General features: G+C 50.7%; 1 protein-coding gene across 1 annotated transcript in view; it reads left to right on the top strand.

Moving 5' to 3' along the window:
- Nucleotides 1-21,552, top strand: part of NGEF (neuronal guanine nucleotide exchange factor) — an 87,219-nt gene that overhangs the window by 31,779 nt on the left and 33,888 nt on the right. The window contains exons 2-3 of the mRNA XM_058665115.1: nucleotides 1,242-1,578; nucleotides 2,024-2,129. Of these exons, the coding sequence (XP_058521098.1) occupies nucleotides 1,317-1,578; nucleotides 2,024-2,129 (368 nt within the window). The 5' untranslated portion in view covers nucleotides 1,242-1,316. The remainder of the gene's footprint in view (nucleotides 1-1,241; nucleotides 1,579-2,023; nucleotides 2,130-21,552) is intronic.

Raw genomic sequence — 21,552 nt, 5'->3', positions numbered from 1 at the left:
AGGGGCTGGGACCAGATGGACCACCTGGCCAGGCCCCACTGCTGACAGTGTTGGAGTAGGTGGAGTCTGGGTAAAAAGAGGAGATAATCAAGGAGCAAGGGACCCTCCAGTGCGGGCCACCACCACCCCCTACTTCACAGCAGACGCCCTTTCTTGCATCTCTGACCCAAACTCAGCACTGAGAAACCGAGCATCCTCACCCACCCTACTCTTGTGTCTGACCTGGTACTCCACTTCAAGCCCAGCCAGGGACTCCAAGATCCAAGTCATGGGATGGGTAAAGAACATGGGAAAATCCCACTCCCCATCTTCTGCCTGGGACTAGATGACACAGAGAGGTTCTCCCTGACTTACACCCTTGAAGGGCAGCAAGTTCAAGAGCAGGATGCTGTCACCTGCTCGGCCTCTGGTTGGGCTCCGTGCTGTGGCGTAACATGCAGGACAGAGGGTGAGCAGGTGAGTGTAAGAAGAAACATGGGGTGCTGCCACTCCCTGGAAAAGCATCCACTCCTCCCCTTCACCTCCTGATGGCCCCACTCCCAGAATGGCCACAGCAGTGACTCAGGGTCAGCTGAACCTCAAGGAGGACAAACCACAACATCGTGCCACCAACTCAGGACTCGAGACATGCTCGAGGGATCCGTCCTCCACACTGCAAGAGAATGGCTCTGCCTAGATGGTACCGGTGGGGACATAGATGTTCTGTGACCCCAACCCCTGGGGTTGGGGACAGACATAGCTGCCCGGCCCATGTCTATTCGAGAGGCCAGGGACTTGGTCTCCAGCTGACAGCAATAGGTTTATGACCCATGGAGCTCAAGTCCACTGGACCCCGGGTTTCTCATTGTCGCCTTGTCTTCTCTCCCCGGCTCTCTCACGGCTCTGTGCTTACACCCTCTGAGCTGCTGCTTCCCAAAGTGCCCTTGCTGTCTTTGCTACTCTTTTGCTCTCAAATTGTACATGAACTGTTGACTTGAACGTGAGTTCTACCAGATGCTCTAAACACTTTCACCAAAAGTGCATCCTAGGAACAGCATAAACAAGCTTCAATTCTCAAACTATACCTGAATGCCTCCAATTTTCTGCAGTTAAACTATCATCTCCATTGGCAAAGATACGGTTGCCTGGATGGGCAGAAATTTCCACATCCCACCTGGTCCAAATGGGAGGAGAACTTGTGCCCAAGTGGAATGTTGAGCCTAATGATGCTAACTGGAAGGTCATTTCTTTCTGTTCTCTAGTGCTTTGACCTACAGATGCCTGGGGAGATGAATGACTGTGGGCCACTCGGTTGAGAAACCAATGGACCTATTTCCATGGAGACCCTAGAATCCACAGGTCTGGAAAAGTCCCCTAAGGAATCAATGAGCGGTTCACAGAAACCTGACAGTAAACTGGCCAAGATGAGACCTGAGTTACTCTCAGAAAATGAGGACCCCCCCGATGTGGGGCAGGAGGCCCAGGACAAAGAACCCCGCCGCCACCTCTCCATCCAGAGAAACTCCATCTTTAACCGTGCCATGAGGCACAAAAGCAGAGGCAAGGACCCCCGCACCCGGGACATCGGCCACCTGGCAGGTCAGTACCAGGGACAGGGACCCCGGCACTGCCTTTTCAATCCCTTGGGAAAACTAACCGGAGCGTTATTCTACAGCTAAATGTGTGAAGGTAACAAGTAACCAAAGATATTTGTCCAGTAGAAATGCCAGGAGCAATTACAGCTTTCTCGCTCTCTGTGACGTTAGCCAAATGGGTGTCTACAGATGTGATCTCAGAGATATGTGTGCCCATGTGTGTTCATGTGCGTTTACATGTTACCACTGTGATTGTCAGAGATGGAGCCCCAGGTGACCGAATTCTGCACGAGGTGTGGCAGATCCTGTTCAGAGAAGAAGCAGGCCCCTCTCCCTCCACCTCCTTCCCCTACCTGGTGGCTGCTACAAACCATCTTTGGTGTAGAGAGAATCACCTGAAAAGGGGAGAGGCGAATCTCCTAACTTACTGTGTTTCTTACCTATCACAGAGTCACAGGAACACGAGAAATCTGCCCAGGAGCCCCCGGCCTTGAGATGCCCCCAGGATCCCTGCAGCACGCCAACGCAGATGCGCCCAGGAATGCTGAGACCCAGGTAACAGAGGTGCACAATTAGCTTGGTTCGAAGGAGCCAGGCAGTCCCCCATTCTCAGCCTGCTGTGTAGCCGTGTTCCGCCAGCGCTGCCCTGGGGCCTTGCCAACACTTGAAACTTCAGACTTAGTGATTGCATCCATTCTAATAGATCATGGTCTGTCCATGTGTGGGTTTTTTTTTTTTTTTTTTTTTTTGCTTTAATTTACTCACTTTTATTTAATTGGAAGATAGGAAATCAGAGAAAGACATCTCCTGTTTGCTACTTCACTTCCCAAACATCTCAACAGCAAAGGCTAGGAGAAGCCAAAGCCAGGAGCCAGGAACTCCATCCAAATCTTCCATTCAAGCAGCAAAGACCCAACTTCTTGAGCCCACTCCGAAGAGGCCTTATGGGAAAAAAAAGGTGCTGGCCCCCAGACATCCACCATTGTGATATAAACATGAAACCAAAAAGCACAAACTCCTGTTGGAAAACACAGGGAGTATCTGCATGACTTTGAAGCAGCCAAACAGTTCTTAGACAGCATGGGAAAGGAATGGACAGCAAGAGCCAAAGACTGACAAACTAGTCCTCATCAGGAGTTTACATTTCTGCTCCTTCGATAGCAGGAAAGTTAAAAGATCAGCTCTGGATATCTGGAGATACACACACATCCACACACACACGGGGCATCTGGGGAGATCTATACACACACTACACTTAGCTGATTGAGAACTTTTGTTACAAATGTTCAAAGAACTCAACACAACACTGGGCAAACACTGCACGGGAAGACGCAGGAAAGGCAGGAGAACATAGATAAATGGCTCCAAATGGTCAGTCTGCAGGGGAATACAAATTGAACTCACACTGAGGAATGCATATTGGGGGTAGCAGCTAAGCCACCCCCTTGGGGCATCTGCCTCCTAGGGACCTGCCTGGGCTGGAGACCTATTTCCTGACCCCAGCCCCATCTAACGCAGACCCTGGGAGGGAGCAAGGTGGCTCAGCTACCTGCACCTGTTGGAGTCCCAGCTGCTCTACTTCTGACACAGCTCCATCCTAATGCACCAGGTGAAGCAACGGAGGGTGGCACAAATGCTTGGATCCCTCCACCCATGTTGGAGACCTGGCTAGAGTTTTGGGCCTTGGCTGCAGCCTGAACCAGCCCTGGGTAGTACTGTTGTTTGGGGAGTGAAGCAGCAGGTAGATGACTCTCTCTCTCTCTCTCTCTCTCTCTCAACTCTGCCTTTCAAATAAAGTAAATCTTTAAACAAAACAAACAAACAAAAAAAATCCAGCACGCTGTATGTGATCAATCTATATGCTTTTCAAAAAACTAGGAAGATTCTTGTCACCTGAAAGTTGCTGCCTTGAATGGAACTTCCCTTTTATTTAGAAATTCTTTAACTTAATAATTTGTAGTTTTCAGCAAAAAGATTTTACACAAATGTTAACCATGTTTTTTCCAAGGTATTTCATACTTCAGGATGTTATGTTAATTGTGTATTTTATAGCTTTATAGTTTCATTTTTTGTCTTCAATTTTTTTCATCTCTAATGTGGAAATGCTGTCAATTTGTGCGTGTTCGTCTAGCCCAGCACCCTGTGATCTTTGTAAGTTGGCTCGTTAGTGTTAATAGTCTGCTTGTAGGTTCCTTTGGATTCTCCATGCAGACAGCTCTGCCATCTGGGAACAGAGACAGTTTTGTTTCCGTCTTTCCCATCTTGGTGTCTTCTGTTTTTCTGGCCTGTTTGCACTGGCAAGGACACCCATTACAACACTCAATGCAAGTGGGAGAACAGGCATCCTTGTCTATTCCTTAGTCAAGGCTGCTTTGGCTGCAAAGATCTAAACTCATTCAGGTAAAAGAAGGCTGCTATGAGGCTGCTGTGAGGCTGCTGGCACCCTGCAGAACAAGGGTGTGTGACGGTGGGCCCCTCCTCACAGGGGTGGGAGAGCCGTCCAGACCAGGCCTTGGGCCGCCCTCCTCCCTGCTTCTCTCTGAGGCCTGTGCTGCTCCTTCCTCAGCCAGCTTCCTCCCACTGCCTGCCAGCTTGCACACGGCCCTAACGACAGCCACCTGACTTTACACTGGCTCTCCGCAGCAGACAGGGACTGTTTTTTGTGTCCAGAATTTATTTACCTTTAGCTCATTCATTAATTAATTTTTATATGAAAGAGAGAGATCTTCTGTCCACTGGCTCACTCCCCAAATGCCAGCAACAGCCAGGACTGGACCAGATCAAACCCAGGAGCTGAGAACACAATGCAGCTAGCATTGTAGTTTGAACCATTATCTGCTGCCTCCCAATAGACACATTGACAGGAAGATGGATTAGAAACTGAGCCAGGACTCAATATGGGCTGTTGGCAGCGCAAGTGGAGTCTTGCAGTTTGTCCAACCTCTGCGCCTATGTCCAATGTCTAAGGCAAAGATTCTGGCTGGCCACCTTCCATCTACTGATTGTCTCTGAGCCAATCAGAGACAGACTGAACAGGACCATCCCCAGAACCTGAGAATCTGTGTTTGAGAGAAAAGTCAGTATTGAGATGACTCCTGTGTGGACATGGCCAGGTTCTTGTCCCCACATAAGAAGGAATTCAATCAATGCCCAGTGAAGAGATTTAAAGAGAAGCAGGAAGGCAAGATTGACTTGAAGCATAAGTGCACATTCAGGAATAACTGTGGATAAGCTCCTAAGACAGCTCAATTAATAAGGTTCAGAGCTGTCTTTTTTTAATACTCTGGCGACATGGGAGTGGGGCCTGGGGGCCTAACTGAATATTCAAAGTGGATGGGCGGAAGGCAGGGTTTGAATACCACCCATGTCGTGCTGTCTTTTGGAATGCTTCTTGCATCTTGTTCAGGTGCTTTGTGGCGTTGGGAGTGTTGGGTATAGCACCTGTAGTATAGTGACATTACAATGGCTGAGAGGTCATCAGAGGACGCGTCCTACAGCCATCCTGGGTAGTCCTAGCTGCTGCCATTTCTGCGGTCGCAGCCTCCTGAACTTTGTGCTGTCACTGCATGGGAAGGAGGGGGTTGTAATGATGTAGACTTAGCTGTGACATGAGTTAGCCAGACTAGGCAGGGGCTGCAGTGGGCTGGGCAGAGCTGCAGTGCCCTGGCAGGGCTGCAGTGGGCGGGCAGGGCTGCAGTGGGCTGGGCAGTACAGCAGTGGGCTGGGCAGTACAGCAGTGGGCTGGGCAGGGCTGCAGTGGGGTGGCAGGGCTGCAGTGGGCTGGGCAGTACAGCAGTGGGCTGGGCAGGGCTGTAGTGGGGTGGCAGAGCTGCAGTGGGGTGGCAGGGCTGCAGTGGGCTGGGCAGGGCTGCAGTGGGCTGGCAGGGCAGCAGGCAGTGCTCCTACACTTCAGCTCCTCTTGCCCCAGCTCCCTCCCTGCCTACACCACCAGCATGCCCAAGCACAGCCGGTGGAGTCTGAGTTTGGATCTAGACACAAGTGAAACACAGAAGGGGACCTACGGGAGGTGAGCATCAGCACATAGAGGTGAACAGTGGAGGTGATTCACTCCCCAAGTACCTGCCAACATCTGGGGCTGGCCAGGCCAAGCCAGACCTAGGAACTGCGTTCAGGTCCCCCACAGTGGCAGAAGGGAGCCGACACTGGAGCCACCGCTGCACGCTAGGAGGGAGCAGACTCTAATCTGCTGAGGACTCGGCCAGCCCAGCACCACATGCACCCCGCGAAGCATGGACGCCCTCCACACTACGCGGTCTGTGCAGTTTTACACGCTGCCATCTTCCCACTTGTTGAATTGCCCCCTTAGGTTTATTTGGTTATTCGGGCTCATTTTACCAACCGTTCACTTGTTCTTCTTCTAAGCTTCCTGGCATTGACCTTGAACCTTGCTTCTTATTTTATTCACCCTTTAAACATCTCCCAGCTGTATTTTAGCTTTGCTATACCTAACTACTAGCTTCGCCTTACTACTAAATCCATTTTGCTTCATTTTTCAGTCTCGGAGTTTAAATCCCTAAGCTTAGGGGGGCAGAGTGTTTTCTCTCATGGCTTTAATTCTTGCTTCTCTACAGCAATCCTTCATACATTCTTTTGTTTAGTTGACTGATTATACTAAGGCTTTTCAGTAGCCTAGTTCTGGTTAACTCCAACCAAACTTAATTGCTTTTTTTTTTTAATTTTATTTTTATTGATTTTTTTTATTGGAAAGTTAGATATACAGAGAGGAGGAGAGACAGAGAGGAAGATCTTCCGTCCAATAATTCACTCCCCAAGCAGCCACAATGGCTGGAGCTGAGCTGATCTGAGCCCAGGACCTCAGGCTCTTCCAGATTGCCCACACAGGTGCAGGGTCCCAAGGCTTTGGGCTGTCCTCAACTGCTTTCCTAGGCCACAAACAGGAAACTGCATGGGAAGTAGAGTAGCCAGGACCTGAACCGGCGCACATATGGGATCTTGGCACATGCAAAGTGAGGACTTTAGCCACTAGGTTACTGTACCGGGCCCGTTTCTTTTCTTTTCTTTTCTTTTTAAGATTTATTCATTTTATTACAGCCAGATATACACAGAGGAGGAGAGACAGAGAGGAAGATCTTCCGTCCGATGATTCACTCCCCAAGTGAGCCGCAACGGGCTGATGCGCGCCGATCCGAAGCCAGGAACCTGGAACCTCTTCCGGGTCTCCCACACGGGTGCAGGGTCCCAAGGCATTGGGCCGTCCTCAACTGCTTTCCCAGGCCACAAGCAGGGAGCTGGATGGGAAGTGGAGCTGCCGGGATTAGAACCAGCGCCCATATGGGATCCCGGGGCTTTCAAGGCAAGGACTTTAGCCGCTAGGCCACACCGCTGGGCCCCCGTTGCTTTTCTTAAACCACTGTTTTATTGGCTCTATCAATCATTCTGCTGCTGGGAGGATATGGCAGGTGGAAGCGTGAACCTCAGAGCTCGGACCCTGAGATGAACAGACCAGCCATGTCCCAGGATCCCCTTCCCCGCACAGGCAGATCAGGGGTGTCTCTACATGCCATGAGCCCTGGGTCTCCCTCCTTCCAGGCCTTGGTTTGTTGCAAGTTGCTTTCACTTGCTTCTCATGACTGTTACAAAACCCCCAAAGCAAACTGCTTAGGAAAGAAGGAAGCTTATTGGGCTTAGTGCCCAGCAGAGTCCCAGTTCAAGAGCACACCACTGGCTGGCCACGTGGCAAGAGCCATGGAGGGCAACGGTCCGAGGGTGTTGATCGAAGCAGGAAGCCGAGGGCCTGGGCTAACTCAGCTTTTCTAACCAGCCCTCTCATGAGAACCACCTTCTAAAGGCAAGTCCCTGCGAGGCCCACCTCCTGGACGGGGTGATTGGGTCAGTTTCTGCCTTCTCACTGCCCTTGCCTTACGGCTTTGGGGTTTAGAGTCCTGCTGAGTGAGACAGCCATCACCCTGCATAGTTTCTACAGAGCAAGAGCCAGCTGGGCTCTCAGCTCCAAGTCCGGGAAGTGCAGTGTGGGACAAGGGCCTCCCGATGGCATCTAACCCAGCAAAGGCACCCTTTGGTGAGTCCAAGCCCGGGGCCCTGCCTTCTCAGGTGTTTCCATCATAAAGCCACTGACTCCATCATGCTGCCAGCCACGTAACCTCCTCCAGCCCTGTGCACCCCCCAAAGAGCCTCCTTTAAGCACCATGTACATACCTATGCAGAGGTTGGTTTCCAGCACATGAGGTTTCCCAGGACACTCCCAAACCACAGCCATTGGCCCTGCGTACATCAGCCCTGGCTCTGCCCAAGCCCCAGGGACCTCACCCATCCAGAACAGAGCAGCTTAGTGTGGCCGGGGAGTGCATGGATGGGGCCCCACACACTCAGCGCAGCATGAATTGCTGCAGAATCTGCATATACTGTGCTGTGGGTCTCAGCTGCGGAGCCACATCACATGCTGCAGGGTGGCCTTCCAGAGCCACAAAACCCAGGTCTCACACTAGAAAATGCTAAAAAAGCCCAAATCCAGACACATGCTACGAACAGGCGGCCTGAGACCTCCAGAAGTGCAGGGGCTGCAGAAGCTGAGCCAAGAGAGAGGAAGGCAGAGAGGCTGCACAGCCAAGGGCTCTGGGGACCCTGGGTCCCAGATGTTCACTCTGAAGGACAACCTCGTACAAAGCAGAAATTCAACTGGAGTCTGAGGGCATTAGTAAGGATCCATCACAGTTAATGTGCCGGGGGGTTATTTCTTTCTTTAAGATTTATTTATTTGTTTGAAAGGCAGAGTTGGGCAAAAGCAGAGAAATCCATTCTCTAGTTGATGCCTCAAACGGCCTCATCAGCCAGGTCTGGGTCAGACTGAAGCTAAGCGCCAGGCATTCCACCCCTTCCTCACGCAGTGTGAGAGGACAAGGGGCAAATAACTGGTTTCTCCCCTAAATCATGCACTGGGATTTCCATCGCACGTGGGCCCTCAGGGAGGAGGCCCAAGGCCAACTCAGGCCTTCTCCGGGTACAGGGCTCCATGTGTGCAGAGATAGCGGCCCTGCCTGGGATTGGGGACAGAGCTGGGGACCTGCAGGTGCGTGACCACCAGCAAGCACCTTGGCCAGCCTTCCACAGCTCAAGGCAACTGAAATAATCTGTTGTGTTGAAGGAAGACACAGGGTGGCTCATGGCCTGCCTGTCTGCTGTGGGGTGCTGGCTCTGGCACACAGCAAACACAGAACGGACAATGGCACTGCTGTCTTAGTGGGCGTTCTGCCCAACGCTGGAGGAATGTGTAGCACTGGGCTCCAAGGTGGATCCCCAAGGCCACCCAGCCTGGGACTCACGCCCACCTGTGGGCAGCTCCTCAGGTGGTGCATGCCCTGGACCCGCCACCACTTCTGGCTGAGAGTAACTGTCTGGGGTCTGAGGCAAGAGGTCTTTTTTTTTTTAAGATTTATTTATTTTTATTGCAAAGTCAGATATACAGAGAGGAGAAGAGACAGAGAGGAAGGTCTTCCGTCCAATGATTCACTCCCCAAGTGAGTGCAACGGCCAGTGCTGCACCGATCCGAAGTCAGGAGCCTAGAACCTCCTCCAGCTCTCCCACGCAGATGCAGGGTCCCAATGCATTGGGCCGTCCTCAACTGCTTCCCCAGGCCACAGGCAGGGAGCTGGATGGGAAGTGAGGCTGCCGGGACTAGAACCGGCACCCATATGGGATCCTGGCGCGTTCAGGGTGAGGACTTTAGCTGCTAGGCCACGCTGCCCGACAAGAGGTCTTAAAGGCCACCTGTGTGGGATGACTCAGCAGGGAAGCCAGCCCTGTCCCCTTCCCTGTGGGTCCTGGGGAGTGCAGATGCCAGGAGGGCCCCATGGCTGTGGTCAGACCTGAGATTTCCTGCCAACTACCTGCACTTAGCCTGGACTGCAAGAGGGGGAGGGGACCTGGCCAGAGGATGGACACACTGGGTGTACGCTCAGGAGGCGGCAGGAGTGACTACAGTGCTTAGGTCCCTGCCCTCCAGAGGGCTGGGGCAACCCTGGCTGGCGTGCACTTCTGGGGAGAGGACCAGCAGATGGAAGATGTCTCCCTCTATCTCACTCTTACTCTGTCTTTCAAATAAAAATAAACAGGAAAAGAAGGTGATTCTACATATCAAAACCCAGTACTGGGCAAAGCTTGGCATCAAGTCCCTCTGAAGCCACCTGCTTTTCTCCTCTTCCCCACTCCTGGGGGGCTACCTCCCTCCTGACACCCCCCAACACACATACAAACTCCCTCCCATGGCCTGAGGCAGCCCTGCAGCAGGTGGAGACCAGCTCTGGGGGTGTTTATGCCCCTGGAGGTCAGCTGGGGCTGGGCTACAGCCCCACTTCCAGCTGGTCTTTTTCACCCTCTCTGGTACCTCCTGGGTTACTCTTCCTTAACCAATCACAGGACTCCCTGACCTATGGCCCCTGTGTTAAAATCCAGACTCCTCAAAAAAATAGAAATAGACAAAAGTGGCACATCACATTTTTGCACTGAAATCAATCTTTTTTGAAAGGTAGAGTTACAGAGAGCAAGGGATTATCCACCTGCCGGCTCACTCCCCACATGACCACAACAGCTGAGGGTGGGCCAGGGCAAAGCCAGGAGCCAGGAACTTCTTACAGCCTCTCTTGTCGGTGCAGCCCCTATGGGATGTTGGTGCCACAGACGGCAGCGGCTTCACTTGTTATATCACAATACCAGCTCCATAAAATAAACCATTTTATCTGTTAACTCCATTTCTCCACCAACTGTTAAATGCTCCTTTCTTTCTACTCATACAGGCAGCACAGGACTAACCAGAAAAACCTAAATATCCTAAAATTGAAACCAACAGAAGACATAAGATTATCCACAAAAAAATATGAAAAATATCATTAGAAAAAAAAAAACTCAACTTCACTAGCAAAGAAAGAAAGCGAGGGGCGGGCATTGTGGCACAGCAAGTAAAGCTGCTGCCTGCAACAGCAGCACCCCTGGGAAAGCAGCAGGAGATGGCGCAAGTGCTGGGCCCCTGCCCCCCGAGGACCCAGAAGAAACCCCCAGCACATCCTGGCTCTTACTGACTTCTGGGAAGTGAATCAGCAGCTGGAAGATCTTTCTGTCTCTCTGTGTCTTCCTCTCTCTCTCTCTCTCTCTGTAACCCTTTCAAACAAATAAGAAAATCTTGAGAGAGACAAAGAAAGGTACAATAAAATAAGACATTATCTTTCATCTATCAAACTGAAACTTTTTGAAAAGACACCTCATCATGAGTACTGGGAAGCAGAGAGAGAAGACAGAGGCACACACTGGCAGGGTTCAGCAAGCACTTCTGGGGTTCAGCAAGCACTTCCGGGGTTCAGCACTCACTTCCTGGGTACAGATAAGGAGAAGGATCAAGCTGTCTACAGCCCATCAAGTCAGTGGGTTTTGCCCATTTAATTTTATTTTTGATGCTGTTTACATATTGATGAGGGTGGGAAGGGTTGAGGATTAGGGGAAAGTGGGTGAGACCATCATTTCCAAAAATCTTTTTCTTCTTCCTTTATCCGGGGGAAGGGGAAGTTAACGGGAGAAACCAAACCCAGCTCCCAACCACCTCACTGCCAGGGATGGGGAACGGCCTCCCAGTGTCATCCTGGCATCCCCAGTGTGGAGCGTGCTCCAAGGGTTCTTCTCAAGTGGTTTTGATAGTTCTGAAATGCTGTCAGTTTCACTGCATGAGAAAATCTTTCCAAGGTCCACTGGTTGACACAGTCCACCTTGGAGTCTCCATTCACCTAGATATCTGTTGTCAATGCTTGGCTGGGGTAGTTGACCAACTCATTCTACCCTCCATCCTCTGCCATGGTACCAGATGTCCTCTGCAGGCCCCAGTGGGCTGCCGTATCCTCCATGTGCATCTGGGCTGCCATCCCCCACTCCATCTAAGTCACTTGAGGAGGTCCTGTTCTGACACATGCACTCCACGATCAGACCACAGATTCTGTAATTCTCCCCAAGGTGGGAGCTCTGAGTTCAGGGGTTCAGTGGGGAGATTCCCTCAGGAAACCTTATCTGAAGTGATCCCAGCTCTGTCTCTTGTACAGAGGATGAAGTTGTCGTTAGGATTTATTTGATTTATTTGAAAGGCAGAAAAACAGAGAGAGGCTCAGAGAGAAAGGCCCAGATCGTCCTTCCTCCGGCTCATTCCCCACCTGGCCAGGAGCCTGCAACTCCATTCTGATCACGCCAACCCCTCGGACCATCTTCCGCTGCCTTCCCAGGCACATTAACAGGGAGCTGAATAGGAAGCGGAGCAGGGTGGCTTTGAACCTGTGCTGTGATATAGAGAATGCTGGTGTAGCAGGCAGCAGCCTAACTCGCCACTCCACCACGCTGGCCAGCGAATGCTGGCTGAGCACCTGCTACCATCTGGGCTTTGTCCTGTGGATCTTACAGAGAATAGACAGCATCAAGGGCTCTGCCTCCAAAAGCTCACATTCCGCAGGTCCTGGAACCCATGGTCCCGAGAATGACAAAGTGACTAGTAAAGGCATCTCCCTTCTTGGCCCAGTACCGCCCCAGTCCCACCCTGCTACACAGAGACTTACTTGTTAACACATGCCTTTAAATCAAATATTCAGAGGGCCCAATATGGTAGCATAGAGGCTAAATCCTTTCCTTGCATGCCCTGGATCCCATGTGGGCGCCAGTTCGTGTGCCGGCTGCTGCATTTCTCATCCAACTCCCTGCTTGTGACCTGGGAAAGCAGTGGAAAATATTCCAAAGTCTTGGGATCCTGTACCCACGTGGGAGATCTGGAGGATGCTCCAGGCTCCTGGCTTCAAATAAACTCAACTCCAGCCATTGCAGCAAATTTGGGAGTGAACCAGGGGATAGAAATCTTTCTCTCTCTTTGTCTTTCTCTCTGTAAATACGACTTTCCAATAAAAATAAATGAATCTTTTTTTAAAAAAAAACAAATGTTCAGGGCCCTACATTGTAGCATAGTGGTTTAAGCCACCTCCCTACAGTACCAACATCCAACATGGCTGCTCCATTTCCACTCCAGCTCCTTGCTAAAGCACCTAGGGAGAATAGTGGCCCATGGCCAAAATGCATGGGTCCTTGTATACACATGGGAGACCCGCAAGCAGCTCCTGGCTTTGGGCTGGCCCAGCTCTAGCCACTGGGGCCACTTCAGGAGTGAGTCAGTGAATGGAAGATTTCTCTCAGCCTCTGTCTCTCTGTAACTCTGCCTTTCAAATGAATAAATAAATCTCTTTTTTAAAAATCAAATGTTCTACTTTTCTAACCACTTTTCCCTTTCCTCTCAACTTTTTATAAAGAAAAATTGGAAGCATGCAACAAATAGTACAATTAACTCCCACAACATCTCAATCTAAATTCAGAAAATTATGAACTCCTGGCATTATTTGGAGTCTCTTTGCTCACTCTCTCTCACTTCCATATCCCCTGAACAATATGAAGGTAAATTGCAGAAATTGTATTTCTCCACCCTCAAATGCCAAGAGAACAAATTTTAAGGCTAAGAACATCCTTCTATGAAGTCACAGCCCCTCTGTCACACCTGCAGCAAGTAACCATCATGCCAAAATAGACCTCAGACCCAGGCTCTATTTGGATTCCCCCAGTTGTCCTCAACATCTCTTTGGAGGTTGGACTTTGCAAATTAAGGTAAGAGAACTGAGATACTGGTCTTAGTAATTTGAGATTCCTCCCCCCCTTTTATTAAATCTAGGCGTATCTGTGTAGTGTGGCCTCCCTGGTGGGTTTGTGCAGCCCTCGTGTGCTGTTCAAATTGCTGGTTTCCTCCTGTACTGCCTTTACACTGGTCATGCTGCTTGTTGGGAAAGAGTACCCAGGGCTGTACTGGAAACACTTACGTTGGCTGAGCTGAGTGTTTGGATCTATCTGGAAGCTGTCCTCCCTTCTCCTCCCAATTTCGTATTCACATCTCACTTTTTTTCCAAAACATTTACTAATTTTTATTTGAAAGACAGATTTTATAGAGAAGGAGAGACAGAGGCAGATCTCGCATCCACTGTTCACTCCCCAAATGGCCACAATGGCCAGAGCCGAGCTGGTCCAAAGCCAGGAGCCTGGAACCTCTGCTGGGTCTCCCATGTGGGTGCAGGGTTCTGAGACCTTGAACCTGTCTCTACTGCTTTCCCAGGCCATCAGTAGGGAACTGCATCACAAGTGGAGCACCTGTGACACAAATCAACACTCGTATGGGATGCCAGCACCCCAGGCAGAAAATTAGCTTGCTATACCACAGTGCCATCTTCTGAATCTCATTTTCCTAAATGGGACACCTGGTTTTAGCATCACTGTACTGCAATGGATTGATCTAACAGGGAGTGTCATTCATCTTCAGAAAGCTCATGAAAAAATGGGGCTTATAAAAAAATTGTCTATAATGCCAAAGCTGCACCAAAACAAATTCATAATTCCATTTTACTCCAACACTCTGAGACCACTTGTACGGAGGAGGCCAATGGTCCCACACCAATGACAACTCCCCCCTGCTGGGATTCTGGGGCCGCCATATGGAACTGCTGGGACGGGTGGAACTGTGTTCCCTCACTGGACTGGGGAGCAATGCTCCAAGGGAAGACTCTGGCCTGACTGAGCTCCCTCTGGGAGATGTGGGGGAGACCATTCTACACCCTCTTTCTGGGTTCTAGTGACTGCCAGTGGCCCCTGGTTCCTCACCCAGTAGCTGCATCACCCCCATCTCTGCCGGGGTCTTCCCCTTCCTTTCTGTGTCTCTATGACCCTGTGCCCAGATTGCCCCTACTCTTAGTAAGACTCCAGTCAAGAGCCATCTTTGTCATGCTGGGGATTAAGCCATCCACTGTGACACTGATGCTTGTAGGAGTCCCAGCTGTTGCAGTCCTCATGCAGCTCCCTGATAATGCACCCAGGAATACAGCAGAGGATGGCCCAGGGCTTGGGCCCCTGATACCCACCTGGGAGACCTGGGCTCTTGGTCTGACCTGGCCCAGCCCTAGACATTGCAACCATTTGGGAAGCGAACCAGGAGAGGGAAGATCTGTGTGTGTGTGTGTGTGTGTGTGTGTGTGTGTGTGTGTGTGTTGTGGTGATGGTGGTTTGGGGTGGGTACCTACAGACAACAGGTTCCTTGGTCCCTCCCCTGTTTTAGAGTTTTCTGGTTTCAGCCCTTTGATTCATGCCTAATAAGAGACCTGGCAATTCTTCTACAATCTACATATTTTAATTCCTTGCACTGCATGATCACAGTCCAGTGTAGCCAACGGTCCCCTCGGGATGAATATAGAAGTTGTTTCCCATACACAGAGAAGTGTGCAGGGTGCCACAAGGAACCACCTTTGTGAGTATTTCACATGATGGTGCTATATAGTGTCAGGATGCCGCTACCTCTCAGAGGGGAAACTGCAGTGTCAACGTGTAAATGCTTGAGCAGTCCTCTTACCATTGCGCAAATCCCTTCCCTAAGGGATTGGAGGATTTTCTTCCTCCACCAGTGAGGTACACCGGTGCCTGCTTGCCCAATTTGTTGTTGAACAATCCCAGTGAACTTCAAAGCAGACAACCACAGGATTAGTAGAGGCACACAGCCTGTGCAGTGCTAAAACCAGGGCCTTGGTATAAGGACAGGACACGATCAAGTGTGATGGCAGGACATTGTGAAAGGGAGGGATGTAGTGTGATGGCAGGACATGGTGTGAGGAAAAGATGCTGTGTGAGGGAGGGATGCTGTGTGAGGGAGGGATGCTATATGAGGGAGGGATGTGGTGTGAGGGAGGGACTTGGTGTGAGGGAGGGACTTGGTGTGAGGGAGGGATGTGGTGTGAGGAAGGGACGCTGTGTGAGGGAGGGATGCTGTGTGAGGGAGGGATGCTGTGTGAGGGAGGGATGTGGTGTGAGGGAGGGATGCTGTGTGAGGGAGGGTGGTGGTGTGAAGGAGGGATGCTGTGTGAGGGATGGACGTGGCATGACAGCAGGATGCAGTGTGAGGGAGGGACATGGTGTGATGGCCAGATGTGGTGTGAGGGAGGGATGCTGTGTGAGGGAGGGATGAATATAGTGTGCCTCAAGGCGGTTGTGGACGAGAGGACTTTTCCTTTTTTCTACTTCTCTAACTCACAACCACTGGGAGAGATCGCCTCTCGCCAGGTGCAATCCCTCATGCTCACAGAAAACACCCAGACAGGTGAGCATCTGGCCTTTCTAAAAACAAACACTAATTCCAGCTAAAAGCATGGATTGTCGCTGAGCTGAACATCCTGCTGGCCGAGAAAGGACATGTAAAAACCAAAATGAAATTTCTCTTCTTTGCTGCAAAGAGATACCCTGCCTGCCCCTGGGTTTGGGGTGGGAGAAGCTGAGGTACCTGGGTTGGCTGTGCTCACCTGTTCACCTGCTAGGGAGGTACAGTGGACTAGCGGCTTTGTGAGGTGTTTCTGTTTGCGAAGTGACTTTTGAGGGGCCGCCAGGAAGATCCCAGGGACTCTGCCTTCTGTTGCCCACAGACCCTTCATGCAGTGACCCACTCAGAGACAGCCCGGCCTGTGCCAGGTTCCCTGCTAGTTCACTCCCCTAAAGTGAACACGACACCCAGTGCCAGGCCAGGCCATAACCAGGCGCTTCATCGGGTCTCCCACATGGGCCATCTTCTGCTGCTTTCCCAGGTACATTAGCAGGGAGCTGGATCTGAAGCAGAGCAGTCAGACACAGGAACTGGCATTCCAGTGAAGGTTTGCACCACCGTGCCAACAACACCAGCCCCTCCTGGCAATCTCTTGAAGGCCCCTACCTCCAGGACTGTGGCTGGAAAGGCCAGAACACTCTTGTTAGGACTCATACATTTATGGAAGGAGAAGGAGGATTTCTGGGGGAAAAAAGAGTCCATTTTTATAGCCACCAACAGATTAGAACACCAAACAAGGCTTTAATTTCTGTGATGCCAGGCAACAATTGCCAACAAAACTGCAATTCGTGAGTCTTTGAAAAGTGGAGGTTTTTGGTTTTGTTTTTTTTTTTTCCAAGAGATGGATTTATGTAACAAGTTGAAGGATGTTCCCCCCAGGTAAACCTAGAGACTGGGAAGCAGCCCCACCCCCTCACCAAGGGCATGGGCTCCCCAGGGCTTATGCGAATGCACACAACAGAACTGACATTGCTTGCATAAAGTAACTTTTTCCTCCTATTACATAAGTGGCACATTTATTATAGGAGAAATTTTAAGCACATATGAGTAAGAGGAGGAAAATTCCTTCCAGATCCAACCAACCAGTTATCAGGACTGTCAAATAGCTTTGCTGATCGTTTTTTCCATTCTTTTTAAAAGCCCATATGTAGGGTCAGGGCAGGCTAATTCCCCACCTGAAGCACCAGCATCCCATATGGGCGCCAGTTCTAATCCCGGCAGCTCCACTTCCCATCCAGCTCCCTGCTTATGGCCTGGGAAAGCAGTTGAGGACGGCCATGCTGCTTCAGCCCCTACACCCACACAGGAGATTGGGAAGAGGCTCCGGGCTTCAGGTCAGCTCAGCTCTGGCTGTTGCAGCTGTTTGTAGTGGAAAGGCAGGGAGAATGACAGAAAGGTCTTCTGTCCACTGGTTCACTCCCCAAGTGGCTGCAATGGCTGGAACTGAGCTGACCAAAGCTAAGAGTCAGGAGCTTCTTCCGGATCGTCCACGTGGGTACAAGGGCCCAAGAACCTATCAGTATCCTCTGCTCCTTCCCAGGCCACAAGCAGGGGGCTGGAAGGGAAGTGCAGCATCTGGGACACGAACCAGTGCCTTTAGGGGATGCCCACACTTGCAGGCATGTGATTAGCCTATTGAACCACTGCACTGGTCCCAAATTATCAATTTTCTTGATGACGTGTTATTCCTTCAAGTCAGTTTTGCTTACGAATGTACACTTATTTTTTCCTTGTTTCAACAGTTTTGTGACATTTGATGAATGGTTAAGACAATACATCCCAATGGTGACGTTTGTTAACCCTCAATGCTGGCTCCCTAATATAGAATACCACTTTCTACGTGTGTGTGTGTGTGTAGTATGTTAAAGTTTACAAAGCACTCTCTCAAATTTAAGACTCAATTACCTCTGACTATACAGTTTATCAGCTAATTTAAAAGCAATTGGTCTTGATGAAAGAAAGGAAGACAACATCTTCCTTCACAGTTTGAGTTCTAATTAAGAAACACAAACACACACACACACACACACACACACACACACCCCTAGACAACCTGATCTGGTTTACTGCCAATTTCATTTTCAACATGGCTTGAACATTACAGAGCTAATAAACCAGGGATACCTCAGGTCCCTCTAGCTTCAAGGTGGTATGGTCCAACCTGCTGACATCATCACCCAGAGCCAAAATCCTTGGACTTTCCGGATCCCAGGCTCCATGTTGGGAATATTCCAGAAAGACCCACACTTCCGGTTCTCCTCATTTTCTGGTGTCTAACGCCTGAGGCAGTTTGGAGAGCCTGCCCTGGGAACACGTGCCAAGAAGGTGACTGAGTTATCTGAGCTCATCACTGAAGATGCAGCTGCCACTTGTCCCAGCCTTTTAAGGACATAAGAGCCATCCAAATCCCTGGAAAATTCCATAATCCCTTAGCCAAGCAGCACCCTCTGGGCTGCTTCTTGGGCCTGGAAGTGAAGCGACATTCTTGGCCACCTATTTTTAATTCAGAAAACAGATTCAGCTTGGCAATGATAGGCTTCGGCAGCGCTGGGATTATAGGCCTGTTTCCAGCAGCCCCTGGAGCTCATCCAATGCCACTCTATCTCCTTAACCCAGACGAGCCTCTGAGGGCACCTGCTCATCGCTCCGGCCTTTTTCCTATTTAACCCAAAAGCACAGCCATCCGCTATGGCGACCATGTCAAGGGGGAAAAAAAGCAAAAACAAAAGGGCAAGAAATGAAACAAAACACACCTCACTTGTTCAAAACACTGAATTTGGTGTCGGTGGCTTTCAGGCCTCAACAAAGCCTCATCCCAGCAGCAAACAGCGATCCTACGGGATCAGGCGAGGAAGCATGGTGGACTGACAACGCACAGACGCATACCACACTCGATGATTGTGGCCCAAGAAAGACTTGAACCAAGGACATGACCACATAAATTCTGTGCCCTCTGTGCCAGGCACCGGGTAAAGTTCTTGGAAACTGCATTACTTTAAAAAGGGGATGCGGGGGGTGGGGAGGATGGCCTGGCGCGTGGCCTAGCAGCTAAAGTCCTCGCCTTGAATGTGCCAGGATCCTACAGATGGGCACTGGTTTTAATCCCAGCTGCTCCACTTCCCATCCAGCTCCCTGCTTGTGGCCTGGGAAAGCAGTAGAGCACAGCCCAAAGCCTTGGGACCCTGCACCCATGAGGGAGACCTGGAGAAAGTTTCTGGATCCTGGCTTCAGATCGGCGCAGCTCTGACTGTTGCGGTCACTTGGGGAGTGAATCGTTGGAAGGAAGATCTTCCTGTGTCTCTCCTCCTCTCTGTATCCCTGCCTTTCCAATAAAAATGAATAAATATTTTTAAAAGGGGGGGCGCAGTTCTCAACTGGCTAATCATCCCCCTTTAAGTGTCAGTATCCCATAATATGGGTGCTGCTTTGTGTCATAGCTGCTCCACTTCTCATCCAGCTCCCTGCTTGTGGCCTGGGAAAGCAGTGGAGGACGGTCCAAAGATTTGGGACACTGCACCAGGAAAACATAATCTGTTAGTGGAAAGAGGTCTCCAGCCTCCAGAGCCTGTGACAGGCAGCCCACAAGAGCCCCTCACTTAGGGGTCCCTGAGTCCGACCTCTGTTTCTCTGGTTCGCTGGGAGGACTTGCAGGATGCATGGAGAGCTGCAGCTTCCCGGCTACGGTTGATGACAGTGAGAGGAAAGAGATGCTAAGTCATTCAACAGCAGAGACGCAGGGGGCAGGGGGTAGACCCATTCCCCATCCCGTGCTTCCGGGGGGATCGCTGTGGAGTTGTGGGAAGTGTGTCTCCAGCAGCCACACGTGGCTGTGCGCACGGACTATGTCAGTGAGATGCTGCCTCGCTCTTCAGGCCCTCAAAGTCCCACCATGTCGGCTGTGGCCTGCACCGCCAGGTGGGCCAGGACACATTTCTCCACATCACCGTCCAACTCCATGGTCTCCCAGCAGCTCAGAGCAAACGTCAGCATCTCTTCAGCTGATGTGTTTTAAGAAAAAAAAATGTGTTTATTTGAAACACACTGTTACAGGGACAGAGATCTTCTGTCTGTTGCTTTGCTCCCCACATGGCCATAGCAGCTGCAGCTGATCCAGTCCTAAGCTAGGAGGAGCCTCTTCCAGATCCCCGACGTGGGTGCAGGGTCCCAAGTACTTGGTACACCACCAGCTGCTTTCCCAGGAACGTGAGCAGGGAGCTGGATCAGAACTGGAGCAGCCGGAACACAAACCAACACTCACCTGGGATGCCAGTGCCAAGTTGAGGGCAAATTAACCCACTGTGCCACAAACACCAGCCCCAAGACTAATTCTTTATTCCATAGCCCTAGGCTGGTTGATTTTTATCTTGCTTCTGACAAATGTGACAATCTCACATTGGCAAATTTTTTCTCTGGGTGAGAAGGAAGGGGAAAAAAATATATGGGTTGCACCAGCCAATGGCCGCCCAAACCACACAGCAGGGCAGCTTCCAGGGCGGGGCTTCTGGGTGCGTCCACCACAGGAGGACTCCGTGCTCACATCTTGTCCTTGGCCAGACTTTTCCCCTCCACTCGGGGGACCCTTTCCTGGTCACTGAGAGGAGATGATCCTCTGCCTGGGTTCAAATCTGCACTCAGTTTCTGGAGAATGACAGGTGTCAGTTGCCAGGTCCATGAAGCTCAGATACCCTTCATTACCAGCTGTCAAGTGCCTATTATGGAGTTAGTGAGTGGAGATGTGTGGTCCCTGACAACACACAATGTCGTCTGGGCTTAACCACCAGCCAGGGCCACTGATGTTTCGTGTGCCCGTGGCCAGCAACGGTGTTCTCCTCCTCCTCCGGTGAAATAAGTGTGTTGGACCAGCACATCTCTCCACTTCCAGAAACCCTCCCTCTCAGGATCAAGAAAAATAATCTAAACATAAATGAGACACCGGGAGGCCAAGATGACTGCATAAGTGTGAATCCACTGGCTTCCCCTAATTAACTTTTTGCTAAAAATGTCATGGTTTCTATATTTGAAAAAGCAGAGAGAGGGGGAGAGAAGAGCTCTCAACCTCTGGGTCACTCTCCACATGGCTGCAGCACTGAAGCTGAGCCAGGTGGCAGCCAGGAGGCGAGACATGGCTCCATGGCTCCTGCGTGGCCAGCAGCAACCTGAGGACTGGAGCCATCACAACGTTCGTTGCTATTACCCAAAGGATAGAATAAGTAACATTTGGACAAAATGCCTAAAATTATTATTTTAAAAAATCGTGTCATTCAGTTCTTAGACACTGAGGTATACCTACTGTGTGTCGGTCAGGTATAAATAATGGAAAACTTTCTCAATACTTGGCTTTGCAAATGGTTCCAGCCTCGGTGTTAGTCAAGCAGGGATTTTAATGATAGTTTGCTTGGTAAGCACAGAAGATGACAGGAAATAGCACTTGGGGGACTAAGCTGGAGTTACTCGGGGCTCTCCCACCTGCCTGCATGGCTAGGAGGCTGCGGTCCAGCTGTCCCACGCAAAGCCGTGCTACACCGTCTTCCTGTCTACGGTCTCCCTTTAAACCCCTTGAGTTTTCAGACACACAAATCCCTGCACTGTCTCTGGTGCAGCAGAGTGTGAAAGCGACGGCTTCCATCGGCTGTTACAGTGCCAACCAGCATAGCCCATCAACATGGCACACAACATGCCCCCCCAGACTTGGGAAACAGGCAATCCACAGGGTGCCTGCCCTCGGGTCGCCCACAGCAGCTGGCCAGGGACTGTGACACACAAGGAGAAAAGATCTAGTCGGAAGG

Source organism: Ochotona princeps, chromosome 5 (assembly GCF_030435755.1).
Source record: "Ochotona princeps isolate mOchPri1 chromosome 5, mOchPri1.hap1, whole genome shotgun sequence".
NCBI classification, from domain to species: domain Eukaryota; kingdom Metazoa; phylum Chordata; class Mammalia; order Lagomorpha; family Ochotonidae; genus Ochotona; species Ochotona princeps.
Note: the sequence above shows the minus strand (reverse complement) of the source record. Positions and strands in the feature narration are given on the sequence as shown.